Here is a 24,977-nt window from a genome sequence, read left to right as displayed (position 1 = left end):
AAGTGATATACAATACTACCTAATAAATACCAAAGAGGAGGAGCCACCCAGGTTTCAAGCAGGGAAGGATTTTTAATGCATGGGGTAGAAGGGAAGCAAGAGAGAAATCAATTACTTGGCATCCTCCTAACTCTGCATGGACTCTTTTCCCAGAGGTAGCATCTCCCTTGGTACTGTGTAAAGTGATGCAGAGGAAGGATCCATCACTTGCTAAGTTGTGAAGCTCCTTGAACATTGGCTCCCATTGGCTTCTGGAGAGCAGAAGGAAAGCCAATCACAATTCCCTGCTAAGTAGACTAGCCAAGCCTCAGTACTGTGGTTTCATTTCACCAGAAGTCTAAGCAGTCCCTCCTGACTTTACTTAAAATTAATTAAGTCACAGCAGCAGTAGTGGTGGTGGTGGAGGGCTGGGTTGAGGAGCACGGGAAACCACAGTAGGTAAGCTTTCATCCTAATTGTGCACCAGATGGAAATACCAAGATTGCATTTGGACAGCTTGAGCGCTACAAATGAAGACCCTGCCATGATAATGGGGGCCCATCCCCATTTCTGTAGTAGCCTGGGGGTTGTTCTGGGAACAGTGAAAAAGAGGCATGTGGGGGCCAACCTGCCAATAAGGACATTGGACTCTCTTGTCCTCCTTCTCAATGGCCGAAGGTCTTAGCTCCCTGTTTGTTTTCTCCAGAAAATTAGCTCTGCACGTGCCATAAATTTCTAGTGACCCATTTTGGCTTTTATGTCCAAGTTGGACTTATTTTCCTGTTGGGGGGATATCTATGGTTATTTGGCAGTGATGATATCCCAGCTTTCTTTTGCTAGTTAATTAGTCAACAAACATTTTATTAAGCACCCACTATGGGCTAGGCACTGTGCTAAACCTCAGGGATGCAAAGACAGGCCAAAACACAGTCCTTATCTTCAGAGATCTTCCATTCTGGTTGGGGAGAAAACATATAAATAATTAAATACATGTAATACATATGCAGAATTTGAGCTTGGCAGCATGCCTACCTACTTCTCCACATCTTGGGTATGCAAAGCAGCATTCCTTAGGTGAAGTAACCCTGGGTGTACCTATTTATGGTACTTGGTAATGGATGTACCCTCATCTCTATCTGGAGGATAAAACATTGCAAATTAAATAAAATTCCATCTAGGCACATCTGTTTCTTTAACATCAGCTCAGTGCTACAAAAGTGGAGACTGTTCAGGTTTCCAACATATTTTTAAGGAAAGAATTAACCTGTGTCTCATGTCAGGAGACCTGTGCTTCAGTTGCATGTGATGCAGATGGTTATTATAGGCCCAACCATTTTCTGCTATTTTCTCCATATGTCTTTAAGGGAGGTGTGGCCGTGTAAGTATCATTTCCTTCAGTGACGGGTCCTCTTCCTGTTGTTCACCATGTATTTGGTGCTAACTAAAGTGGTTTGTTTTGTTCTCTAACAGCATAAAAGCTGCTCCCAGGCTCAAGATCATGGCTGTGAGAGTCAGCAATGAAGATGAGTGGGAGATCCAGGAGGAAATTGATAATGGAGAGACACAGACAACAGCAACCCTTGTGTGTGTGGGCCATATTCCAGATATTGAGAACAGGTAAGAAGAGGCCAGGCACTCCTATGCCAGGAGGCCTGTGGTAGCTGATAGAGAAGTAATGCATTCATTTTTCTGATGGGTCTCCTTTATGGCTAATAGAATTGCTATCTTTTTAGCTCATCAGCATAGTGGCGGCCATATAGCTCCTGAATGGCTACATTACGCGGATATGTTATTGCACCAAGCTTTCTTCTTTGGGCTTTTTATTCATAAATGACCTAATTACAGATGTGGCGTGGGACAGAAATTACCCAGCTCAGAGTTGCTGGGGGTGAGTGGTTGGATAACATTGTGGCTATAGAGATGACGGTAAGGGGTCAAGGATTAAAATGGGGGAAATAGAAATGATTTAGGAGGACTGAGGGAGATGGGCTTTTAGATTGCAATAGCTGTTGGGTACTTTTTTGCTAGCACTTTGTGCAGTATGTCCCACAGACATCATTTTGGCTTATTGCCCGTGCTGCGATGATTGGAAAAAAAAGCCAAGACCCATTAGATTCTGGAGGAAGCTAGTCAGTCCCCAATTGGCTGCCATGCTTTGTTAGAAGCCAGAAGTTTATCCCTTTCTCTTATCATCATGGCACTCTTGCAGTCATTATCTTTGCCCCCTCTCCCCTCCCTCCATCTCCCTTGCTTAAATGCTGTTGATGACAGACAAACCATTTTGATGAGCCAGAAGCCGGATAATAGGATGATGAAGGACCTTGAGCCCTTGACAGAAGGAGATTGGTTGAAGGAACTGGGCATGTTTAGCCTGGGAAAGAGAAGATTCAGAGGGGTACCCACTAACTATTTTCAGATATTTGAAGGGCTGTCATTTGGAGGAGGGACCACACTTATTCTGTTGCTCCCAGGAGGCAGAACTATGATCACTGTGTAGAAGTGGCCAAAAAAGTCAATTTCAACTCAATGTTAGGAAAAGTTTCCTAACAATTAGGGCTGCTCCAAAGTAGAATGGAATGCCTTGAGAGGCAGTGGCTTCCCTCCTTTGGAGGTTTTTAAGCACAAGCTAGGCTAGCACCTGTCTGGCATGGTGTAATGAGGGATCCCATGAGCTATGATTTGTATTCTATAGGCACTGAGGTAATTTACCTTGTAAAATTCTATGATTCTGTGATAATGTGCCTGTGATAATGTGTCTGGGGGTTGGGGATACAAAGACAAAATGGAAAATAGTCCCTTTCCTCAGAGAGCTTACATTCTGATAGACTAATGCATCCTTGTCTCATCCTTTGGCAGATTTGTGTCGCTCAGCTTTAGGGTAAATTTTTCTTCTTTAGCTTTTAACACGGGGTGTGGTACTTAGTACCTACCTTCCTTCCTTTCTTCCCTCCCTCCTACCCTTTGTTCCTTCATTCCTGCCTCTCTCTCTTTCTTCCTTCCTTCTCTCCCTCCCACTTTTTTCCTTGCTTCCTTCCTTCCTTCACTTCCTTTCCCTTCCTTCCTTCCTTCACTTCCTTTCCCTTCCTTCCTTCCTTCCTTCCTTCCTTCCTTCCTTCCTTCCTTCCTTCCTTCCTTCCTTCCTTCCTTCCTTCCTCCCTTCCTTCTTCCTCCCTCCCTCCGTTCCTCCCTCCCTTCCTTCCTTCCTTCCTTCCTTCCTTCCTTCCTTCCTTCCTTCCTTCCTCCCTCCCTCCCTCCCTCCCTCCCTTCCTCCCTCCCTCCCTCCCTTCCTCCCTCCCTCCCTCCCATCCTTCCTCCTCCCTCCCTCCCCTTCCTCCTTCCCTCCTCCCATCCTTCTCTTCCTTCCTCCTTCCTTCCTTCCTTCCTTCCTCCTTCCTTCCTTCCTTCCTTCCTTCCCTTCCTCCTTCCTTCCTTCCTTCCTTCCTTCCTTCCTTCCTTCCTTCCTTTCCTTCCTTCCTTCCTTCCTTCCTTCCTTCCTTCCTTCCTTCCTTCCTTCCTTCCTTCCTTCTTTTTCTCTATCTATCTGTGTGTCTGTCTGTCTGCTTTCCCCTGTTGGGAGTGATGACGTACCCAGCTTCTCTGGCTCTCATCATTACCTCCCCACTTTCCTCTACATGCTCCTGTTCACATAACACTTCCAATTGCTTGATCCTCTTGCACGTGTCCTTGCAGTTCTTCCAATACCATTTGAAGTGAAGGTGAATCATTCCTGTTGCCCCAGTGCTACTCCTATTTGATATGTAAATACTGTTTGTTATTTAGCTCCCATTGGCTACCAGAGTGGGAGAGAGAAAGTTTTACTTCCCTGGGGGAAAAAAAAAACCCAGATTTTTTTTTTTAAAGAGAAGGAAACATACCTTGGGGTGGTTTAAAAATTCTATTCCCATTCATTCTTGGTATTTCCTTCCCCTCAATTTTTTTTCCCTTCAGTAGGGAATAATGGAAAGAGCATTGACTGAGTCCAAGCACTTGGGTTCCAATCCCATTTCTGATGTTTGTGACTTTGTACAAATCCCTGATCTTCACTGAGTCTCAGTTTCTCTAACTATAAAATGAGAGGGTTGGACCAGATGACCTCTGAGATCCCTTCTTGCTCTTGTTCCTCCTCACGTTCTCTTGTATGGCTCTGTGTTAATCACAGGTCGATTTAGTTCTGCTGATAGAAATAGCAAGGGCTAGGAATTGTGGGGAAATAAGCCCTACAATTGAACTGGGAGGCCTGGGTTTAAATCCTACCTTTCACATTTACTAGCTGTTTGGCCATAGATAAAGTGTTTAACTTCCTCTGAACCTCAATGTCCTAGTTCCTACCTCAAGGTGAGAGGCTTAAATGAGGTATATAAAGCACTTTTTGAACCTTAAAGCACTACATATGTGAATTATTAATAGTTACACTAGCAATTCACTTTGATCACTATTTATTAAATACCTACTCCATGGAAGGTATAGTACTGAGACTGTTGACACAGAAAAAAAAAAGAAATCATCTTTAGTTTCAAAGAGCTTGCATTCTGCTGAGAGCAGATGTGAGGAAGAGAGTGGAAAAGATAACAACATAGACACAAATAACTATAGGCCAAGGAAAATCGAGAAGGAAAAGAACATTAACAGCTGGGGGGGTGGGGATCAGAGAAAGCTTCATGGAGGAGGTGTAATCTTGGTGCCACCTTAAGCCTTTTGGATGGAAAACAAAGACTCTGACAGGCCAGATGAGGAGAGAGGGCATTCCAGGCATCGGGACTGGCTTGTGCAGATGTAAAGGTGAGCGACAAAATATCAGGGGGAGAAAAATGAGAATCAGACAGCAGGTCCAGTAGTAATAAAATCAGGTAGTGACAGTCATTTAATCATTGACTAAGTATGGAACAACTAGGTGGCTCAGTGGATAGAATGCTAGACCTGGAGTCAGAAAGATTAGAGTTCAAATCCAGCTTCATGTACTTACTACCTGTGTGACCCTGGGCAAGTCAGTTACTCTGTGTCCACCCTAGTTTGCTCATCTATAAAATGGGAATGAAACAACACCTATCTCCCAAAGTTATTTTGAGGATCAAGTTGGATAATGATTGTAAAGTGTTTAGCATAGTTCCTAGCATGTAGTGGGCCTATGTTATGCTGAACAATAACCTGGTCTGTTCTGAAGATTGGTACAAGGAGTTTTCTCACAGTTATACATCTCAAGCAATCCATATGTCTTGTCTGAAAACTGATCAATCACTTACTGTTTCCTCATTCCTTTGATTGAATACATGCCCTTGGGGGCAGTTGGACACCTCTTGTTCTGATTTCAAGGAATTGCACCTGTTCACTCTTCCCTTCCCAACTTGGAAAGTCCCTAATCTTTTTTCCAATTAGAAATCAGATTATGCAATTTTGTATCAGGGTCAATTGTTTTCTTTTAAATAATTGGCATTTTTTGATTATTTTTAATGTATAAAGGCCTGTCTCCCTTTGTATTTGGGACCTAGCACCAAAGCTGAGGAAGGCGACTGGTCCTGATTCCTTATGCATTTGGCATGTATTGCTTAATAAATTGATATAATCAGAAGTTCGAACCTTTGTTTTCTCAGTTATTTCATCTTTCACCTGCCACATAAATAACTACTGTGTATACATACAAGATATAAACAGAGGATATAGAAGGTAACCTCAGAGCAGAAGGAGAAAGGAGATAGGAGGACAAAAAACACTCCCTAGAGAAGGTAGGATTTAAGCTGAGTCTTCAGAGAAGCCAGAGAGACCAAGAGGTGGAGAGCATTCCAGGTCTGGAGAAGAGCCAGAGCAAAGGTGTGGAGATGGGAAATGGTGTGTCATATGCAAGGAACAAGAAGACCAGTGCCCTTGGAATGTGTAGAATATAAAGTGTAAGAAGGCTGGAAAGTGGGAAGGAGCAATTATAAAGACTTTAAATGCTAAAAAATGTATTTTCTAATTGATCCAGGAAGTAATAGGGAGCCACTGGAGTTTATTGAATGAGGGGGGTGGGTGACATGATCAGGTCTGCACTTTGGGAAAATACTTTTGACAGGTGAGTGGAGGAAGGATTGGAGGGGGGAGGGACTTGAGGCATGGGGACCAACCCGAAGGCAAGAAGAGGTGATGAGGATCCAAAATGGGGTTGCAACTGGGCAAGTGGAAAAAAAAAGGATGTGTATGAGAAATGTTGCAAAGTTAGAAACAATAAGATTTGGCAACTGATTGGACCCAAAATAAATGAATTTCTCTCAATCTGTTCCTGTTAGTTATCTTTTCAAGGACATATTCACTTGGATAAGTGGAGATCTCTGAGGCTGTGTCCATGCATGCAACCAGGGTGTTGGTGCTGAAGAACAGCTCCAAATAGCTGTGTGTGCATAGACACATTTGAGGCAGTGTGCTGATTCAGCTACTGATGCTGCAGGCAAATTCTCCAAGCTTAGCAAGATAATCAGGAGAGGTGGGCTTGGCAAATAACACTCTTTTTGTGGCTTGATGATTTTGGAAAAGGATTTGCACGGTTGAGTGAAGGTGCAGAAGCTGATGAAGAGTCAGTTACCGCTGACAATGGAGTGTAAACTGTATTCTACCTTCAGTAAACTCTTAATGTGACTTAGAGTTGATGACAATTAGGTTAAGGTCACAGGTTTGATTTACACATGGAGCTGTTAGCTTCCCACCTGAGGGAGTCTGCAGACTACATTTCTAACCCCAGCTAGTTCTTTTAACAGATATAGGCCACTGCTCAGCAAGGATAATTCTAAACTTAATCTAGTAAGAGCAGTTTTAATAGGGATAGGTCTGAAGGGCTATACTTGGACTAAAAAAAATAAATTTCACTGTTAAAGGATGAGAGATATAGCTGGGCAATAATTCTCAAGAAAGAGATCTGTGGATATTAGTGGACCAAGAGCCCAGTGAGACAGAAATGTGTCATGACAGCTGAAAAAGCTAATACCAGTTTAAGCAGCATGAATAAAAGTGTAGTATCCATAGGTGGTTCAGTGGATAGAGAGCTGGGCAACAGGAAGACCTGAGTTCAAATCTGGCCTCAGATACTAGTCATGTGACCCTGGGCAAGTCAGTTATCCTGTTTGCTTCAGTTTCCTGATCTTCCAAATGAGCTGGAGAAAGAAATGGCAAACCACTCCTTTGTCTTTGCCAAGAAAACCTCAAATGGGGTCATGGAGAGCTGGACACTACTGAAATGACTTAATAACCATCACAGCAAAACATTGGACCATTTAAAATAAAATGACCCTCCCAGAGGAAACACTACCACTCTTCATTCTCTGTATGAATGAAACTTGTGCTCCTTCTAGTAGAGATTGTAGATGATGTCATAGATTTAGAACTAGAAGGAAGCAGAATGGTCATCTGGTCCAACACCTTCATTCTGCTTATGAGAAGACAGCTTCAGAGAGGGGTGGCGATTTCCTCAAGGTCGTCCAGGAAGTGGCAGACCCAAGATGCAAAGCTACATTCTTGGACTCCAAATCCCGTGCTGTTTCCAGGAGAGTGCATTGTGTCAAGGTGGATGGACCAGTAAATTAGGTGCTATCTTTCTGCCTGTGGGAGAGTTCCTCTCTTTCTGTCAACAGTTTTCTGCTTTTTATTCACCTCCATGGAAAATGTCCTAATACCTTCTTCTCCTTTACTCTCTTCCTTTGCATTTCTAATTTGACCTCTCTTTAGCTGTCCAAAATGCCAGGCATCTCTACCTGGGACAGACAATTTATGCCTATCCAATAACCCCGTAAAATACATTTCACAATATAAATAATCGGTCCTTTTTATACTTTTTGTTGAATTGTGTTATCAAATGAGATTTAAAAAACTGGCTTCTGAAATGTGCTGGGCTGCTAACAAGGTGAATTTATGAATATATTCCTAACAAACCCTGCTGCCGAGAGCTGTAATCTCCAAATTGTGACAAGCCTGGATGGAATGGAGTTTTAATAGAATATAATGTACAAACTGCCTGAAACACCACGATAAGAATTTAAAAAGTGGTGTAAAGAAAGGAGCCAGTGCACTCTGTGAGGACAGTGGAAAGGTCTTAATTTAAAATGTTTTAATGAGCCCTCATTGTGAGGAAATGGTGAGTAATGAAGATGAATAAGCATGTGATAAAGGGGTCAAATTGCAGAAGGGAGGAGAAGAAAGATTAGAAAAATTAAAGCAGATGCAGAAAGCATGCCTAGGGATGATGCCCCTGGGAAAACTGTAGGACAGACTTGATGTGGGGAGCTGGGATGCTGAATGACTTGAAGGCAAGCGGAATGGATTTGTGTTTTTGTTACTGGAACCCAGCCTGTTCTGTCAACTTTGGACATGTTCAGAAGCCACAGTAACCCAATGGTGGTTCTGAATGAAAGGTAAAAATTAAGTTGCAAAGCTTGGAAAAGTTCTCCTGGCATGAGACATAGAATACTGGGCTTAGAGTTAGCAAAATCTCCATACTGCCACTTAACAATTGTGTGACCCTAGGAAAGTCACTTCACTTCTCTGGCTTCAGTTTTCTCATGTGTAAAATGGTAATAATAATATCTATAGTGCCTACTTCAAAGAGTGGTAATAAGATTCAAAAGGTAAAATCTTCATAAAGCTCTTTGAAACCTCAAGTAGTATATAAATGACATTTGTCTTTGGAGTAATTTTTGAATCTACTTTTGATGACACAATAGTAAGATTGCAGCACAAACTTCTCCAAAGAAATATATGTTCAGTCCTGTTCTTACCCCCAGAGCAAATTAAAATAAAGATCAAAGTAAATATTTACCTTAAGTGCTACAATATTTGAAAATCTGGAACCGATCTTTCAGGAGTTTCCATTTGCATACTTTAATTAATCCCAAAATATTAAACCTAATCTCACAAAGGAAAAGTTCACAGTGTTAATTAACTTGAGGCCTACAGCTTTTGTGAAATTCAACAGTTCAACACAAAGCAAAAAAAAATGGTGTTAATAAAACTAAATTACTGTGACAGGTATAATTTCATGGATTAGTGAAACATGAACGAAGCAGATTCTTTCATTGTTTTTCCTATTCCTTGCCCAAGTTACAGAAAAAAAGAGTAACTTCAGAGGTTTGAAACAGATTCACTCGGTGCTGCGAGGTAGACCAAGTTTCTTCTGTCTAACTTGGTCTGTTTAACCCTCCTTCCTTCTTTCCTTCCTTCCTTCCTTCCTTCCTTCCTTCCTTCCTTCCTTCCTTCCTTCCTTCCTTCCTTCCTTCCTTCCTTCCTTCCTTTATTTGCCTCTCCCTTCTTCCTTTCCCCTTTTTTCCTTCTTTTCCTCCCTTACTACCTTCCTCTCTCTCTCTCTCTCTCTCTCTCTCTCTCTCTCTCTCTCTCTCTCTCTCTCTCTCTCTCTCTCTCTCTCTTCTCTTCTCCCCCCATTACTTTTTCACTTCTCTCAAAAGACTTTCCTGATAGTGGAAAGATAGGATCTACAGAGCATTCTTTTGAAAATCTTGGGGGTCACACACACACTCTGATACTCCACCTTCATTGATTCAGCACTGATTGTCACTTTCTTCTTTCAATCTCATTTGGCATTCAGAATCCTGAGATAATACAGGTGCAACCTACACTATGCAAAACCAACATTTGAAAATCTGAATGTGAAAATCTATCAATAAGATGAGTCTTGCTTTACAAAATGATTCTCCTTAGATTTCTACAAGCAGTTGAACAGCCTTAGTGCATTCATTCATTCATTCATTCATTGATGCATCTATACAAAACCATAAGGAAACTCAGAAGTAATACATATGAATCAATTTATAAAAATTGTGGGGTACATATGCATCTTTGGAAAAACATCATGTCTATTAGGTAAATGTGGGTCCATGAACTTTTTTGCCTCACAATGGGAAGACGGGGAGGGAGCTAACCTGTGAAAAAATCTTGTGAAAAAGCTTGAAAGTAGTCATTTAATACTGTCTAGTTCAGTATGCTATTCACCCTCAATTCAGGGTTGGGAACTTTAGTTTTCTTTCCCTCTTTGGGTGGGGGTGGGGAATGCTGTGTCCCTTGCAAGGTCTTCTGATTGGGTCTCTGCTCATCACCCAGCTAATCTGCCATCTCACATTCTAAATTCAATGAGAAGGATCAGCCAAAGACTCCAAACACACTCCTAGATAGTGGAGCTCAGAAATAGTGTTCTGTAAATTTATGGGAAGACATGGACAAGAGTCATAATGATGGGCAGGTGCAGATAGGCTGCCATCTACATCTCTGGAAGGAATACCCACAGGCATGAAATTGTAAAGTTCTGGAGTATTATAATGGTGTGTGTGCATGTACACGCATGCGTGTGTGTACATGTATGCGCACACATGTGTGCGCGTGTACACACGTGTGTGTGTGCGTTTCTACAAATACTTTAGTTGGTCCGCAACTCTGGTCTGGGATTTCAAAGAACAGAGACAGAACCCCGTGCTCAGTTGATCTCACTATGGGATTTACTGATAGTATCCAAACTGACCTGGCAGACAGAGGATGCTGACAATATGCATGCCCAGGCCACCTCGCTGCCACCCTAAGTTTCAGTTAGCCTAATTTGGATCCTGAGAGGCAAGCCAGGACAGTGTTTCTGGAGAAGCTCAGTGTTCTCAAGACTGAAGGCTGCCCCCCAATGGTTTGGAGTTGTTAGGGCCTGCATTGTTTGAAACTCAGGAGGACAAAGGGAGACTTTTTGTAAATATACCACCACATGGAAGCCACCTTTGAGTCATGAGTAAGCCAGATAAGGACAAACATTGGTGTAATTGGTAAAATTCATTTGGTCTTCGGGTCTCCAAAAATTCCTTTGATTTTCACGGACTCATCAGTCATTCTAGATGTAACCATCTACATGCACCTCCTTTTCCCTTTGGAGAAATCTGACCAGATGTGTCAGTTATAATCAAATAGGGCTGTGTGATCTATCTCTTTATACTTAACTATCTTTTCTGTCCCCTGTATCAGGGTAGATTGCAAGGAGTTCTGGACTTGGATCTCAAGATTTGGATTTGAATCCTGGTAACCCTATGTCCCAGGTCTGTCAACTTGGCCAAATAACTTAATTTCTTTAATCCTCAGTTTCCCTCACTGGGAACAGTAATACTTGCATTGCCTAACTCACAGGGTTATTGTGAAGGTTAATAGGAATAATAACTCACACTGCATTTTGAAAGGTTTACAAAAATACATTTTTTTTCACAACTTCCCTATGAGCTGGATCATTCAAGCATATCATTCCCATTTTACAGAGGAGGAAACTGACTCTCAGGGGTCTCTGTGTCTCTGTCTCTGTCTGTCTTTTCCCTCTCCCTCTCCTCTCTCTCTCCTTCTTCTCTCTCTGTCTCTGTCTGTCTGTTCTGTCTCTCTCTCTGCTCTCTTGCTTTGTCTCTCTATTCTCTGTCTGTCTCTCTGTATTTGTATGTGTGTTTACCAAAGATAGATAGGTAGTATAATTTACCAACCTGTGGGGAAGGCAGTACATCTTTTACTACCCCCATTTTACTGATAGGAAAATAGGTTTTGAGAAGCGAATTAACTTGTTCAGTGTCACACAGTTAGAAGGGAAGAGGTTCAGGATTCAGACTTAGGATTTCTATTCTTAATAAAATGTCTGCTGTGGTTTAGGTGTTGACTTATCTGCTGGAAGGAGATGTCCTGGATTACTTCTTAAGGTCTTTTCCTGATAGGATATAATAATATGTAAAATTTTCAGTTTCCTTCAAGACATAGCTCATGTATTATCTTCTGCTCCCACCTCTCCCTGCTACCAGTCACTAAAGCTCTCACCCTCTTGCAATGACCTAACATGTAGAACCGACCACATTATTCACCCCCTCACCCCACCCCTATCCGGTGAACCCCAGTGTAGGATCAAATAGAAATTTGTCTATTTGCCATTTAAAGAAAGCTCTTCCCAACTTAGCTCTATCTTATCATTTTAATCTTTTAACACGATGCTCTCTTCCACATAATCTATGACCAATTTAGGATTTCTCTCATAGGCCCCTCCATCTTCCTCCTCCAAGCCTTTGCCTTGGCTATCCCCTATGTCTAGAATGCCCTCCTTCCTTACCTTTATCTTGTTGACTCTCTGGCTAAGGCCTAGCTCAAGAATGACTTTTTTTGTAGGGATCCATATGAAAAATTCTGGGCTTACCCCATGCACTATACCAATTTCATAAGCACTCAGTCATGAGTAACAATTGATTCTGAAAGTGATTTGGTCTTTTCAATCTCAGAATATCATCACAACATCACAGCAAAGTCAAGGGGCCACCAGCATTTCTGCACTCCTTCTTGGAACCAGTGGGAGAGTCCCTACCTTTTCTTTGTTTCCTCCTGCCTCAATGCTGTGTAGGCAGGAAAGGAAAGTGATGTGATTTAGCCATGTCCCAAATGCTTCCTGCTGAAACTGATTCCTAGAGCAAGAAGGAATGCCTTCCATCTGCCAGTGAGTCATTGACTGCATGTACCCATTCAGGATCAAAGTCAGTCAATTAATCAGCAAACATTTAATTAGTGGACTAGGAAATTCAAAAATAAGGCCTTCCCTGCCCTCAAGGAGCTTAGCAGAGGTGCATACAGAGTCACCAGAACAAAATTAGGGATTGCCTGCAGAGCATCATTTCTATTGTGGAATCTAAGACCTGGAGGAGGAGTCTGAGTTCATCTAGTTCAAACTGTATCTGATATAAGAATCACCTTTATAACATAGCTAATAAATGACCCCCAGGCTGTTGCTTGGAGACCCTCCCTTCCCATGGGGTGGAGATGGGGTACACAGTGACTTCTGAGGCAGCCCAGGCCATTCCTGGGTACGTATAATTGTTAGGAAGTTTTCCCTTCAAGTCTAAAGTCTTCTACCTGCATGAAGGTAGAGAAGAAATATAGGGTGATGGAGAGTGAGGAGTGACTATACCACTGATGTCACTGGTCTAGGTGAACGGGAGGCTGGTGCTGCCCTCAACAGTAATGGGGAAATTTGGAAGAGGGAAGAGTTTTTTTTGGGAGGTGATTAAGTCTTCTTATTGTCAATTACTTCAACTCATCATTTAATAATGAACTCCAGAAGATAACCTAGGAGTCCCTTAGAATGGGCCATTTGAAGGGTGTTCAGCTGCAGGAGGAAGGAGGGCATGATGGATTTTTCTCTCAAAGCTTAGATTAAGTTGTGTGATGCCATTGGGTGTAGGATGCTATTAGAGACTTAATGATCCCACAGAAATGAGGAATGGGGCCCCACCCTTCATCTTTACGGTAGCTTCATTCGGGCTTTCATTCAACATCTTTGCATGTTCCCTCCCAAGTCTTTTTATGCCCCTTGTTCATTGTACAAACATTCACTCCTTCATCATGAGGTTGAGCCAATTAGCCAGCCCCCAGAGGCATTGGAGGATGGTAAGGGCACTGGACCTGAGGCTCTTAGTCTCTGTGTGATTTTAGGTGAGTCAGTGAGTCAATAAATAATCAACAAATAAACATTTAAGCAGCTAAGTGGCACAGTGTCCTGGAGTCTGAAGACCTGAGTTCAAATGTGGCCTCAGACACACTATCTTTGTGACCTTGGGCAAGTCACTTAACCTTTGTTTACCTCAGTATCTTCATCTGTAAAATGGGGTTAATAATAGCACCTACCTTCCAGGGTTATGAGGATAAAATGAGATAATATTTGTAAAGTGCTTTGTAACCCTCAAAGTGTCATATAAGTGTTATTATTATTATTACTATTATTATTGTTGTTGTTGCTGTTATACAGCTGAAAGGGGAAGGAGAATCAGGTAAAAACTATGTGTAGGAAGCTTCATGTAGCTGTGCCTTGAAGGGAGCTAAAGATAGGAGGAGTTGAGGTAGGAAGAATATTCTAGGCGTGGGGGACTACCTGTGTGAAGGCATGAAAGTGGCAGATGGAGTGTTCCAGCACATAGGCCACTTTGGATAGAATGTAGACTGCACAAGGGGAGAAATATGCACAAAGTCTGGGAAGGTGGGCTGTGTTAGACACACAACAGGCACTTATGAAGTGGTTGATAACGATGGTGGAAATCATAACTTCTGAGAATTCTGGCAGTGAAAATGAAGCATGCTTTCTCCCTCTTGGCTCTGCAGGAAGGTGGTAGACACTAGGTGTGGAATGAGATAGGTATTTTCAGAAGTGGCCAATGGGTTAATTTGTGTGTGTTTATTTTCAGAGCAGCTAGGTGGCCTAGTAGATAGAGTGCCAGGCCCAGAGTAAGGAAGACTCATCTTTTTGAGTTCAAATCCAGCCTTAGACACTTTTAGCTGTGTGACTCTGGGTGAGTCATGTAACCCTGTTTGCCTCAGTTTCCTCATCTGTAAAATGAGCTGGAGAAGGAAATGACAAACCATTCCACCACCTTCATCAAGAAAACCTCAAATGAGGTCATGAAGAGTTGGATGTGACTGATTGACTAAATGACCGAAAGTTTTGTCCCTTGGTGCTCCATATACATCTGGCACTTAAATGTCTGTTAGTGACTATGATTGATGATTTGGGCAGAGTATGAAGTGCCCAGGGGGTTCACTAGAGGCAGTGTGGTGCAGTGGATTGGGAACTGGATAGAGAGTCAAGAAGATCTGGCCTCCAATCCAACCTCCCTTTTGGGTAATTTGTAGGTCTCAGTTTCCTCATCTGTAAATGAGGAGAGTAATGCCTGCCCTTACTTGGCATAGGGTGCGTGTGTGTGTGGGTGTAAAGGCCACATCCTAAGGAGCCAATGCAGAAAAAGTGCTTTGTGAGCTTTTGTGGAAAGAGGACTAGGTGGTCTGGTGGTCTTGAGGTCTCTTTGTTCCTAGAGAAGGGTTCATTGTGATGAAGTAGTTGGCAGTGACTATTGGGTGGCTTTTTGTGCGGGGGCCCTCTATTGACAAACAGTACGCAGCAGTGGCTGGAAAAAGCCAACGTGCTTCTGATGGAAAGGGCACCATCCTTGACTGGGCTAATTGGGTATTGGAATATAATATGCATTATGTGGCATAATCAGCAGTAACTCATGTCTCAATCAAGCAGCCACTGTAAGCATTAGCCAAAATGGGCAGCAGCTGAAGCAGCATTTTATGTAATCTGCTCAAATTACTGCCCCCCAAATATGTAGGAAATATGCAGATTGGTGAGATCCCCTTACGCTGTTGGGGAGGGGGGAAAAGGGGTCTGGATGGAAGGATCATAGAGCTAGAGATAGAGGGAAGGGGCCTCAGAGGTCACTGAGTCTACCCCACCCCCTCACTTTATAGATGAGGGAATTGAGACCCAGAGAGGTTCAATGACTTAGAATCATTGGATCACAGATCTATAGCTGGAAGGCACCTCTGAAGTCACAGAGTCCAATCTCCTCCTTTTAGTCCTCTCAGTGAGTGCTATTGTCCCGTGGCTCACTCTGGGTTTTAAGGTCTGTGATAATAGTCTCCTCCAGTCAGTAATGACCTTCTTCCTCAGACCTCATGTGGTACTTAGTTCAATGGGATAATATATTTAGAGCTAGAAGGATCCTTAGTGTTATATAGTCCACCCCTTTTCATTTTATAGGTCAATGTACAAGTATTTATTAAGGGCTCACTATGTCTGGGAATGGGGAACAGATCTGGGCCAAGGCATTGAGATAGGAGATGGAGGATTGGTCTCAACATCGATGAAGCCATAATGGCTAGACAATGAGAACTGAAAGAGGTTATATGACTTGCCAAATAAGTGGCAGAATTAGGATTTATTGAGGTTGGGATGAAGACAAGGTTATCAGAGATTAGGAAGCACCGTGATTTTTTTTTTTTTTTTTGGTGAGACAATTGAGGTTAAGTGACTTGCCCAGAATCACACAGCTAGTGAGTGTTATGTGTCTGAGGCCAAATTTGAACTCAAGTCCTCCTGACTCCAGGGCCAGTGCTCTATCCACTGCACCACCTAGCTGCCCCAACACCATGATTTTCAAAGTAGAAGTTGGCGTAAGCCTCAAGGAGTGGATACAAATTAGACCAAGGATAGGGATATAAAGAAAGGTCAAAACAGTCCCTGCCCTCTAGGGACTTACATTCCATTGAGGGAGACAACATGTTCATAAATTGGTACATACCAGATACATAAAAAGTAGAAGGAACGTAACCTCATAGTGGAAAGGTATAGCACCTGGGGGAGGGCGTAGAGAAAGGCTCTCCTTCAGAAGGTCACATTTGAACTGAGTCTTGAAGGAAGCCAGGGCATTCCAAGCTGAAGAGAATAGAAGAGGCAGCAAGAACATAAGATTTGAAGACAGAAGATGAGTTTGAATTCTGCTTTTGCTACTGACTCACTGTCACCTTGGATGAGTCACTCTTCTTGGCCTCAGTTTCCTTATATGTAAAATGAGTTGGACAACATGATTTTTAAGATCCCTTTTGGTCCTCAAATTTTCTGGGAGATAATGTGGCCTTATCGGTAGAATAAAGACAACATGTCACAGCAGAAAGAATAGAGAACCTGGGTCTAGTCTTGGCTTGTCACCTACTATACCTGTGATTTCAAGTGGTTATAATACTACTCATACTACTGGCTAACATTCATATAGTGCTTTAACGTTTGCAGAAACACTTTACATGGATTATCTAATTTGATCCTCACAACAACTCTGAGAGCTAGGTGCCATTATGATCCACATTTTACAGTTGAGGAAACAGAGGCAGACAGAGGTTAAGAGACTTCCCCAGGGTCACACAGCTGCAAAGTGTCTCGGGTAGGAGATTTGAAATCAGATCTTTCTGACCCAACCTTCTCACTTTAATAATAGCAAACATTCACATAGTGCTTTGAAGATTTCAAAGCACTTTAGATATGTCAAGTCATTTGATCTCCCTTGCTCTCTCTGGGTCTTAGTTTCCTCGTCTGTAAAATGTAGTAGTTGGACCAGATCATATTTAAAGTCTCTGCTATCTCTAAATCTGTAGTCTGTGCTTCTGTGATTTAGAGTCAGGAAGACATGGGTTTAAATCCTGCTTCTAAAACGTACTAGCAGTGAGATCGTGGGCAAGCTACTTAACTGCTCACAGCCTCAGTTTCCTCATCTGTAAAAGGGGTGGAATAATAGCACCTTCATCTCAAAGTTGTCATGAAGACCTAATGAATTAATGTTTGTAAATTTCTTTGCCAACTTTAAAGTTAAATGTTAGCTGCTATCGTGATGATGAATATTATAGTTATTATTACTCAGTCACAGCTATAATCAGTGGCAGAGGCTTGAGGAGAGATGGAAAGATTTGGAGCAGCTACTGTGGAGAGTGCAATAGTGAACTGCTTGTGCTGCAGTCCAGCCATCGTTTTCCAAGAGGACCGATGCCGTCACAGGGCAATGTCTTGACTTCTGCGTGATCTGGGTTTAAGTGAGGCACAGTTGCACAGAGAGCCTGGATTATTGTCTTGCTGCAGTGAGGGCCCACTTCAGATCTGATAACATAAGTCTGTAGCAGACCCAATCAAGTTGGTTTTGGGATTTCCTCCCGCTGTGTTCAGCAGCAAGTGAATAGGAGAAATAGGAGTGCATGGAACCCCAGAGCTGGAAGGAAGCTAAGAAACCATCCTATCCATCCCTTCTAAATGGGGGTTGTTTGTTGTTTTGCTTCATGCTTGTGATTTTCATCCACATAGGGAACTCCCGTGTGGAAAGTCCCTCTGCTGATTCAGATCAGCAACCTGTCAGTAACTTTTTAGGCTTGAGAGGCTAAGGGACTTAGCTAGAGTCAAAGAGCCAGTATGTTTCAGAGGTCGAATTTGAACTCAGATCTTCCTGGCATTGAGGCTGGCTGTCTACCATGCCAGGCTACTTCTTGCCCTCATTTTGCTGCTGAGAAAATGGGTTCCTAGAGAAGGGAAGGGAGCTACCCAAGGCCACTTCACTGCCCACAGTCCCTCCCAGGCCCCCAGCTTTCCAGTTACACTACTCTTAGACTCTGCCCACTCTCTTCTCCCCTGCATTACCGTCATCCCCACCTCCTCCTAATTGCTCCCCTTTGTACTGGCACAGAGACCATAAACTGTTGCCTCTAGCAAACAACCCCCGACACAGTTTCCCATGGCAACTGAACAATAACTCAGACAAGAAGGCAGCGAGTGTGATTCATATTGTAGCTTAATTTCCTCAGCATGGCCTGGATTTCTTTTAGCCAGTAAGCCTGCATGTATGGGACGGTTCTCGGGGTGGGGTGGGGGAATGCCTAGGATGCTTCAGCTCTGCCTTCTTTGTCTTTAGAGGCAAAGTTGTGGTTGGTGATATATGTGGGTGATGGTGGGCCTTAAAGGGAGAAGAAATAGTGAGTAGTGATCCAAGACCTCCTTGTGGGTGAATTCAGACAGACTAAGATGACAGAATGATAGATTTAAAGGTGGAAGGGACCTTACAGCTCTCTTCCATCTTTCCTGTGGAAGAGAGGCTTAATTTGCTCGGTCCCAGAAAGCTGAACTGGGAGGAATAGGTGGAAGTTGCTGACAGGTAACATTTGGGTTTGGTGTAAGGAAAAACCTCCTACCACTTAGAGCAACCCAGCCCAGAGAGGGTGAGCAACTTGCCCTGGGTCACACAGGAGTTTGTAGTCTGGAAAACTGAAGGCTTTTGTTACAAGAGAGTCCTATTTGGGGGTATGTTATTTCAAAATGACAGTTATGTTTAGCAAGTGAATCAACAGAACATGTATTTGGAGAGTTGAGCACTTCAAGAGGGCATTATTACAATCCATAGAATCAGGAAGAGGTTGAAAAGAAGGAAATGAGAATTGTTCCCTAGCTTAGGAGGCAACTTGTAGAATTAGGAAAGAGGCAGGTATGCTGGGGTCTCTGTCACCAATTTGCCATATGACATTAGGCAAATTCACCATCCTAGCCTTAGTTTTCTTTTCTTTTCTTTTTTAAAAATGTGTTTTTTAATTAATTTATTTTGATTTATCAACAATCACTTCTATAAATTTTTGAGTCCCTTTCCCCCTCCCTCCCCAAGACGGCGAGCAATCTGATATAGCTAGCCTCAGTTTTCTTATCTGACAAGGAGTGGGTCTTAGTCCTTGTCTCCCTCTCCCTTACAGCGTGTCTGGGAGGATCAGATGAGCTCATGAGTGCGAAAAGCGCTCCACAGAGGGTAAGCAGCGTGAAGGATTGACATGCTTACTCAGAATCCTGGATTCCTAGAAGAGAATAAATCCAGGATGCAGGCAGACAAATAAAAGGGAGACTTATTTTACATGGTGTGGGATGAGCCCTAGAAATCTGTTACCCTGAGAATTGGAACAAGCAGGAAATACAAACAGGTTAAAGAAGAGTTTAGGTAAATCCTTGGCTGTTTGATCTAAGCAAGTGATAAACCAAACCTGGGGAACCTTGGGAGAATAATACATAGAGTCAGTGTGGATAATGGACAAAGTTCTGGAATCAGGTTTGGAATTTCAGAATCTCTGAGTGTGAAGGGACCATGGAGGATCTGGGTTGGGATCCTTTCCCTGCCACTTGGGTGACTGATTTTTGGGGCAGGGCTAATGTCAGGATCAGTTACGACTTGACCTTTGTTGGCCAGTCTCCCCTTTACATTTACACCAAAGCTAAATATACCTCCCTTTAATTGGAAGCCATCATTTCTAGCTCTGTCTTCTGAGACTAACCTGATCAAATCTTTCTTCTGCATGCCAGCCCTTCAAATACTAACTAGAAGACCACTATTGGGTCCCCACTAGATCTTCTCTTTTTCAGGCACAATACTCCCCAGTTCCTTCTATTGATTCTCATATACCATGTAGTGTTGGAGGCCCCAGACCCTCTCCCATTTATCAATGCCTTCCCTTAAGTGTGCAGCTCTGAACTGACTACAGTATTCTAAGTGTGATCTGACCAGAGTGGAGTACAGTGGGGCTACCTCCTTCCTATCTAATCCAATCCAATCCAATAAACATTTATTAAGTACTTACAGTGTGCCAGGTACTGTGCTAAGATCTGGGGATACAATGAATAAAAAGACAATCCCTCCCCTCAATAAGTTTACAATCTAAAGTTGGAGACAACATTCAAAAGGAAGCAGGAAAGTGGGGAGGTAGAGGGATGGAACACCAGGGGATACCCGGTGTAGGGACATTTTGTTCCATGGAGTTGAAACCAGCAGATACAAGATGGAGTGAGCTGAGTTCAGTTTCTGCCTCTATAAAGGAAGGCATTGGGAGGAGTTCAGTATTTCACTCTCCAGCTCTCCAAAAAGAAGATAGAGTCAATCAAGGCTTGAGTTAGCAACTGGTGGTGAATTTAGAATTGATGAGCTTATCCTGGGAGGGGCATCTTGTTCCCAAAATCTAGATGTGATGATTTTCTTAATGAAACTCATGGCTTCATTGGCTTTGGGGGCTGTAAAGCTAGAGAAAAATAGCTTGGGTTCTCTGTCTATAGGAGGGAAGCCTGTGTATCTGCATGGCCCCAGGTATGTCCTGGGCAGCAATGGGATGACAAGGAGGGGTCCTGGGATGTAAGTGGGCCGTAGTAAAATATCTGTAGCAGGGTGATGAAAAATTTAGGAGAGCTAGTTTTGAATGATGGTCCACAGGATGTCTCTTTGTGTTATGTTGTATAGATCACTTAGTTTCCCCAAGCCCCCATTTCCTCTGTTAAATAAACAAAATAGTACTTATAAAGAAGCATGAAAGAACTTTTACAGTAGAAGGGAAGATGGAGAGGGTGGAGGTGGGCAATGCTTGAACCTTACTCTTATCAGAATTGACTCAATGAGGAATTAACATACACACTCAGTTGGGTATAGAAATCTATCTTAAACTAGGAGGAAATGAGAGGAGGGGGAGATAAGAGAAGGAAGGGTGGGCAGAAGGGAGGGAAGATTGGGGGAGGTGGTAGTCAGAAGCAAAACATAGAGAGCATTACAGGATATAAAATGAATAATTTTCATTACATTAAATTTTTTAAAAATTGCACAAACAAAACCAATGCAGCCTAGATTAAAATGAAAGCAGAAAACTGAAAAAAAAATTTACAGCAAGTTTCTCTGATAAAGGCCTCATTTCTCAAATGTATAGGGAATGGAGTCAAATTTATAAGAACACAATTTATTCCCCAGTTGATAAGTGGTCAAAGGCTATGAACTGGCAGTTTTCAGATGAAGTAATAAAAGCTATCTATAGTCATGTGAAAAAATGCTCTAAATCACTATTGATTAGAGAAATGCAAATCAAAACAACTCTGGGATACTGTCTCATATTTACCAGATTGGCTAATGTGACAGAAAAGAAAAATAATAAATGTTGGAGGGCATGTGGGGAAATTGGGACACTAATGCACTGTTGGAGTTGTGAACTGATCTAACCATTCTGGAGAGCAATTTGGAACTCGGTCCAAAGGGCTATTAAACTACATACCCTTTGACCCAGCAATACCACTCCTAGGTCTCTATGTCAAAGAGATTTTTTCCCTTTTTTTTTAAATATAAATTTGTTTATTTTTAGTTTTCAACATTCACTTCCACAAGTTTTTGAGTTCCAAATTTTCACCCCATCTCCCCCCTCCCCCCACCCTAAGATGTCATGCATTCTGAATATCCCTTCCCCATGTCTGTCCTCTCTTCTATCTCTCTCCCCTTCTCTTATCCCTTTCCCCTTCTATTTTCCTGTAGGGCAGGATAGACTTCTGTACCCCATTTCCTGTATTTCTTATTTCCCAGTAGCATGTGAAAACATTTTTTTTAAACATATGTTTTTAAAACTTTAGGTTTCAAATTTTCTGCCTTCCTCCCTCCTCACCCACCCTCATTGAAAAAGCAAGCAACTCAATATAGGTTGTACATGTGCAGTTAGGCAAAACACGCCCATAGTAGACATGTTGTGAAAAACTAACTCTATTTCCCTTAATCCTATCCTGCCCTCCCATTTATTCTATTCTTTCTTTTGACCCTGTCCCTCCTCAGAAGTAATTACTTCTGATTACCCCCTTTCCCAATCTGCCCTCCTCTCTATCATCCCCCTGCTCTCTTGTCCCCTTCTCCCCCTATTTTCCTGTAGGGTAAGACAGATTTCCATACCCAATTGAATGTGTATGCTATTCCCTCCTTAAGCCAAATCCTATGAGAATAAGATTCACTCATTCCTTCTCACCTTCCCCTGTTTCCCCTTCCACTGTAAGAGACTTTTCTTTTCTGTTTCTTTTTGTGAGATAATTTACCCCATTCTACCTCTCCCTTTCTTCTTCTCCGAGTATAATCCTCTCTCATCCCTTAATTTTATTCTTCAGATATGACCCCTTAATCTTCAGCTTACCCTGTGCCCTCTATCTATCTATCTACATATACATACATATAATTTTTTTCCTCCAACTACCCTGATACTGACAAAGGTCTCATGAGTTATAAATATCTTCTTTCCATGCAGGAATGTAAACAGTTCAATCTTAGTAAGTCTCTTATGATTTCTCTTTCCTGTTTACCTCTTCATGTTCCACTGGAGTCCTGTATTTGAAAGTCAAAATTTCTATTCAGCTCTGGTCTTTAAATCAAGAATGCTTGAAAGTCCTCTATTTCACTGAATGACCATTTTTCCCCCTGAAAGGTTATACTCAGTTTTGCTGGGTAGGTGATTCTTGGTTGTAATCCTATCTCCTTTGCCCTCTGGAATATTATATTCCATGCCCTGTGGTCCTTTAATGTAGAAGCTGCTAAATCTTGTGTTATCCTGATTGCATTTCCACAGTACTTGAACTGTTTCCTTCTGGCAGCTTGTAATATTTTCTCTTTGACCTGGGAACTCTGAAATTTGGCTATAATATTCCTAGAAGTTTTCCTTTGGGGATCTCTTTCAGGAGGAGATCTGTGAATTCTTTCAATTTCTATTTCGCCCTCTGGTTCTGATACACCAAGGCAGTTTTCCTTGATAATTTCTTGAAAGATGATGTCTAGGCTCTTTTTTTGATCATGGCTTTCAGATAGTCCAATAATTTTAAAATTGTCTCTCCTGGATCCATTTTCCAGGTCAGTTGTTTTTCCAAGGAGATATTTCACATTGTTTTCTAATTTTTCATTCTTTTGGATTGGTTTCTACTGTGTCTTGATTTCTCATAAAATCACTATCTTCCAATTGCTCTATTCTAATTTTTAAGGAAGTATTTTCTTCAGTAATCTTTTGGACTTCTTTTTCCATTTGGCCAGTTTTTCTTTTTAGGGAATTTTTCTCCTCATTGGCTTTTTGGACCTCTTTTCCATTTGGGTTAGGCTATTTTTTAAGGTGTTATTTTCTCCAGTATTTTTTTGGGTCTCCTTTAGCAAGCTGTTGACTTGTTTTTCATGATTTTCTTGCATCACTCTCATTTCTCTTCCCTGTCAAAGAGATTTTTAAAAAAGGGAAAGGACCTATATGTACAAAAATAATTATAGCAGCTCATTTTGTGGTGGCAAAGAATTGGGATTTAAGAGATGCTTGTCAGTTGGAAAATGGCTGACCAAATTGTAGAATATGATTGTTATGGAGTTCTATTGTGCTATAAGAAATGATGAGCAGGATGCTCTCAGAAAAACCTGGAAAGATGTACATGAACTGATGCAAAGTGAAGCTAGCAGAATCAGGAGAACATTGTATGCAGTAACAGCAACATTGTATGATGATCAACTGCCAATGACTTAGCAATTCTTTTTTTCCCCCCTTAGGCAACTGGGGTTAAGTGACTTGCCTAGAGTCACACAGCTATTAAGTGTCAAGTGTTTGGTCTGAGGCTAGATTTGAACTCAAGTCCTTCTGACTTCATGGCCGGTGCTCTATCCACTGCACCACCTAACTGCCCCTGACTTAGCAATTCAGTTTTCTAAGGCAGTATGAAAGGACTTATGATGAAAAATGTTATCCAATTCCAGAGAAATAGCTGATGGAGTCTGAATTCAGATCAGAGCATACCTTAAAAAAATTTTCCTTCCTTCCTTCCTTCCTTCCTTCCTTCCTTCCTTCCTTCCTTCCTTCCTTCCTTCCTTCCTTCCTTCCTTCCTTCCTTCCTTCCTCCCTTCCTCTCTTCCTCCCTTCCTTTTTCTTTCTTTCTTTCCTGTGTTTTCTTTCATAACATGACCAATATGAAAATATGTTTTGCATGACTGTACAAATATAACTTATATCAAAACGTTTGCCTTCTAAATGGGGCGGGGGGAATGGAGAAGGGGCAGAGAGGGAAGGAGGGAGAGAATTTGGAACTCAAAATTTTAAAAAAATTAACATCAAATTTGTTTTTACATGTAATTGGAGAAAAATAAAATATTAAAATTTTTTGATTGTACTTGACTGTAGGTAAAAAGAGCACTATAATCAAACTTGGCAGGGATAGCTAACACAGTGGAAAATATTCAGGATTCCAGAAGACCTTGACAGACTGGAACAGTGGTGGGAACCTGTGGCCTCGAGGCCACATATGGTCCTCTAGGTCCTCAAATGTAGCCCTTTGACTGAATCCAAACTTCACAAAACAAATACCCTTAATGAAAGGATTTGTACTATAAAACTTGGACTCAGTCAAAAGGCCACACCCAAGGACCTAGAAGGGCACATGTGGCCTCAAGGCCACAGGTTCCCCACCCCTGGGCCAGAATATAATTCAGGCTTCAACTGGTAGTCCCTGGCACTGAAGGCAAGAATCTCAGAGCTGGAAGGGACCTCAGAAGGCAGCTAACCTATCTCGTGGCTGAACAAGTATCCTCACCACAACATTTGTACCAAGTGACCCTCCAGGTCCTTTTTTTCATAGCTGAGGAAATTTAGGGCCAGAAAAGGTGATTAAGATTCATGAGATCTTAAGATCTCAGATGTAGAGCTCATGGGGATTCACCTAGTCCACTCTCACCATTTTACAGCTGAGGAAACTGAGGACCAGTCATGAAGGGAGTGAGGGGCAGAACTGGGGTTCAAACTCAGGGTATGTGACTCCCAAGTTCAGTTGGTAAGCTTTCTCTCAGTCTTGCTACATGTTTAGTCTGCCGTCTGTTCCAACTGTACTTATGTTCATGATACTAGTT

General features: G+C 42.1%; 1 protein-coding gene across 1 annotated transcript in view; it reads left to right on the top strand.

The window, feature by feature from the left end:
- Window positions 1-24,977, top strand: part of TMEM132B (transmembrane protein 132B) — a 654,144-nt gene that overhangs the window by 262,399 nt on the left and 366,768 nt on the right. The window contains exon 3 of the mRNA XM_021004363.2: window positions 1,450-1,596. Within this exon, the coding sequence (XP_020860022.1) occupies window positions 1,450-1,596 (147 nt within the window). The remainder of the gene's footprint in view (window positions 1-1,449; window positions 1,597-24,977) is intronic.

This window comes from Phascolarctos cinereus, unplaced genomic scaffold (assembly GCF_003287225.1).
Source record: "Phascolarctos cinereus isolate Bilbo 61053 unplaced genomic scaffold, phaCin_HiC Scaffold_4;HRSCAF=312, whole genome shotgun sequence".
NCBI classification, from domain to species: domain Eukaryota; kingdom Metazoa; phylum Chordata; class Mammalia; order Diprotodontia; family Phascolarctidae; genus Phascolarctos; species Phascolarctos cinereus.
This window is presented reverse-complemented; position numbering and strand designations above follow the sequence as displayed.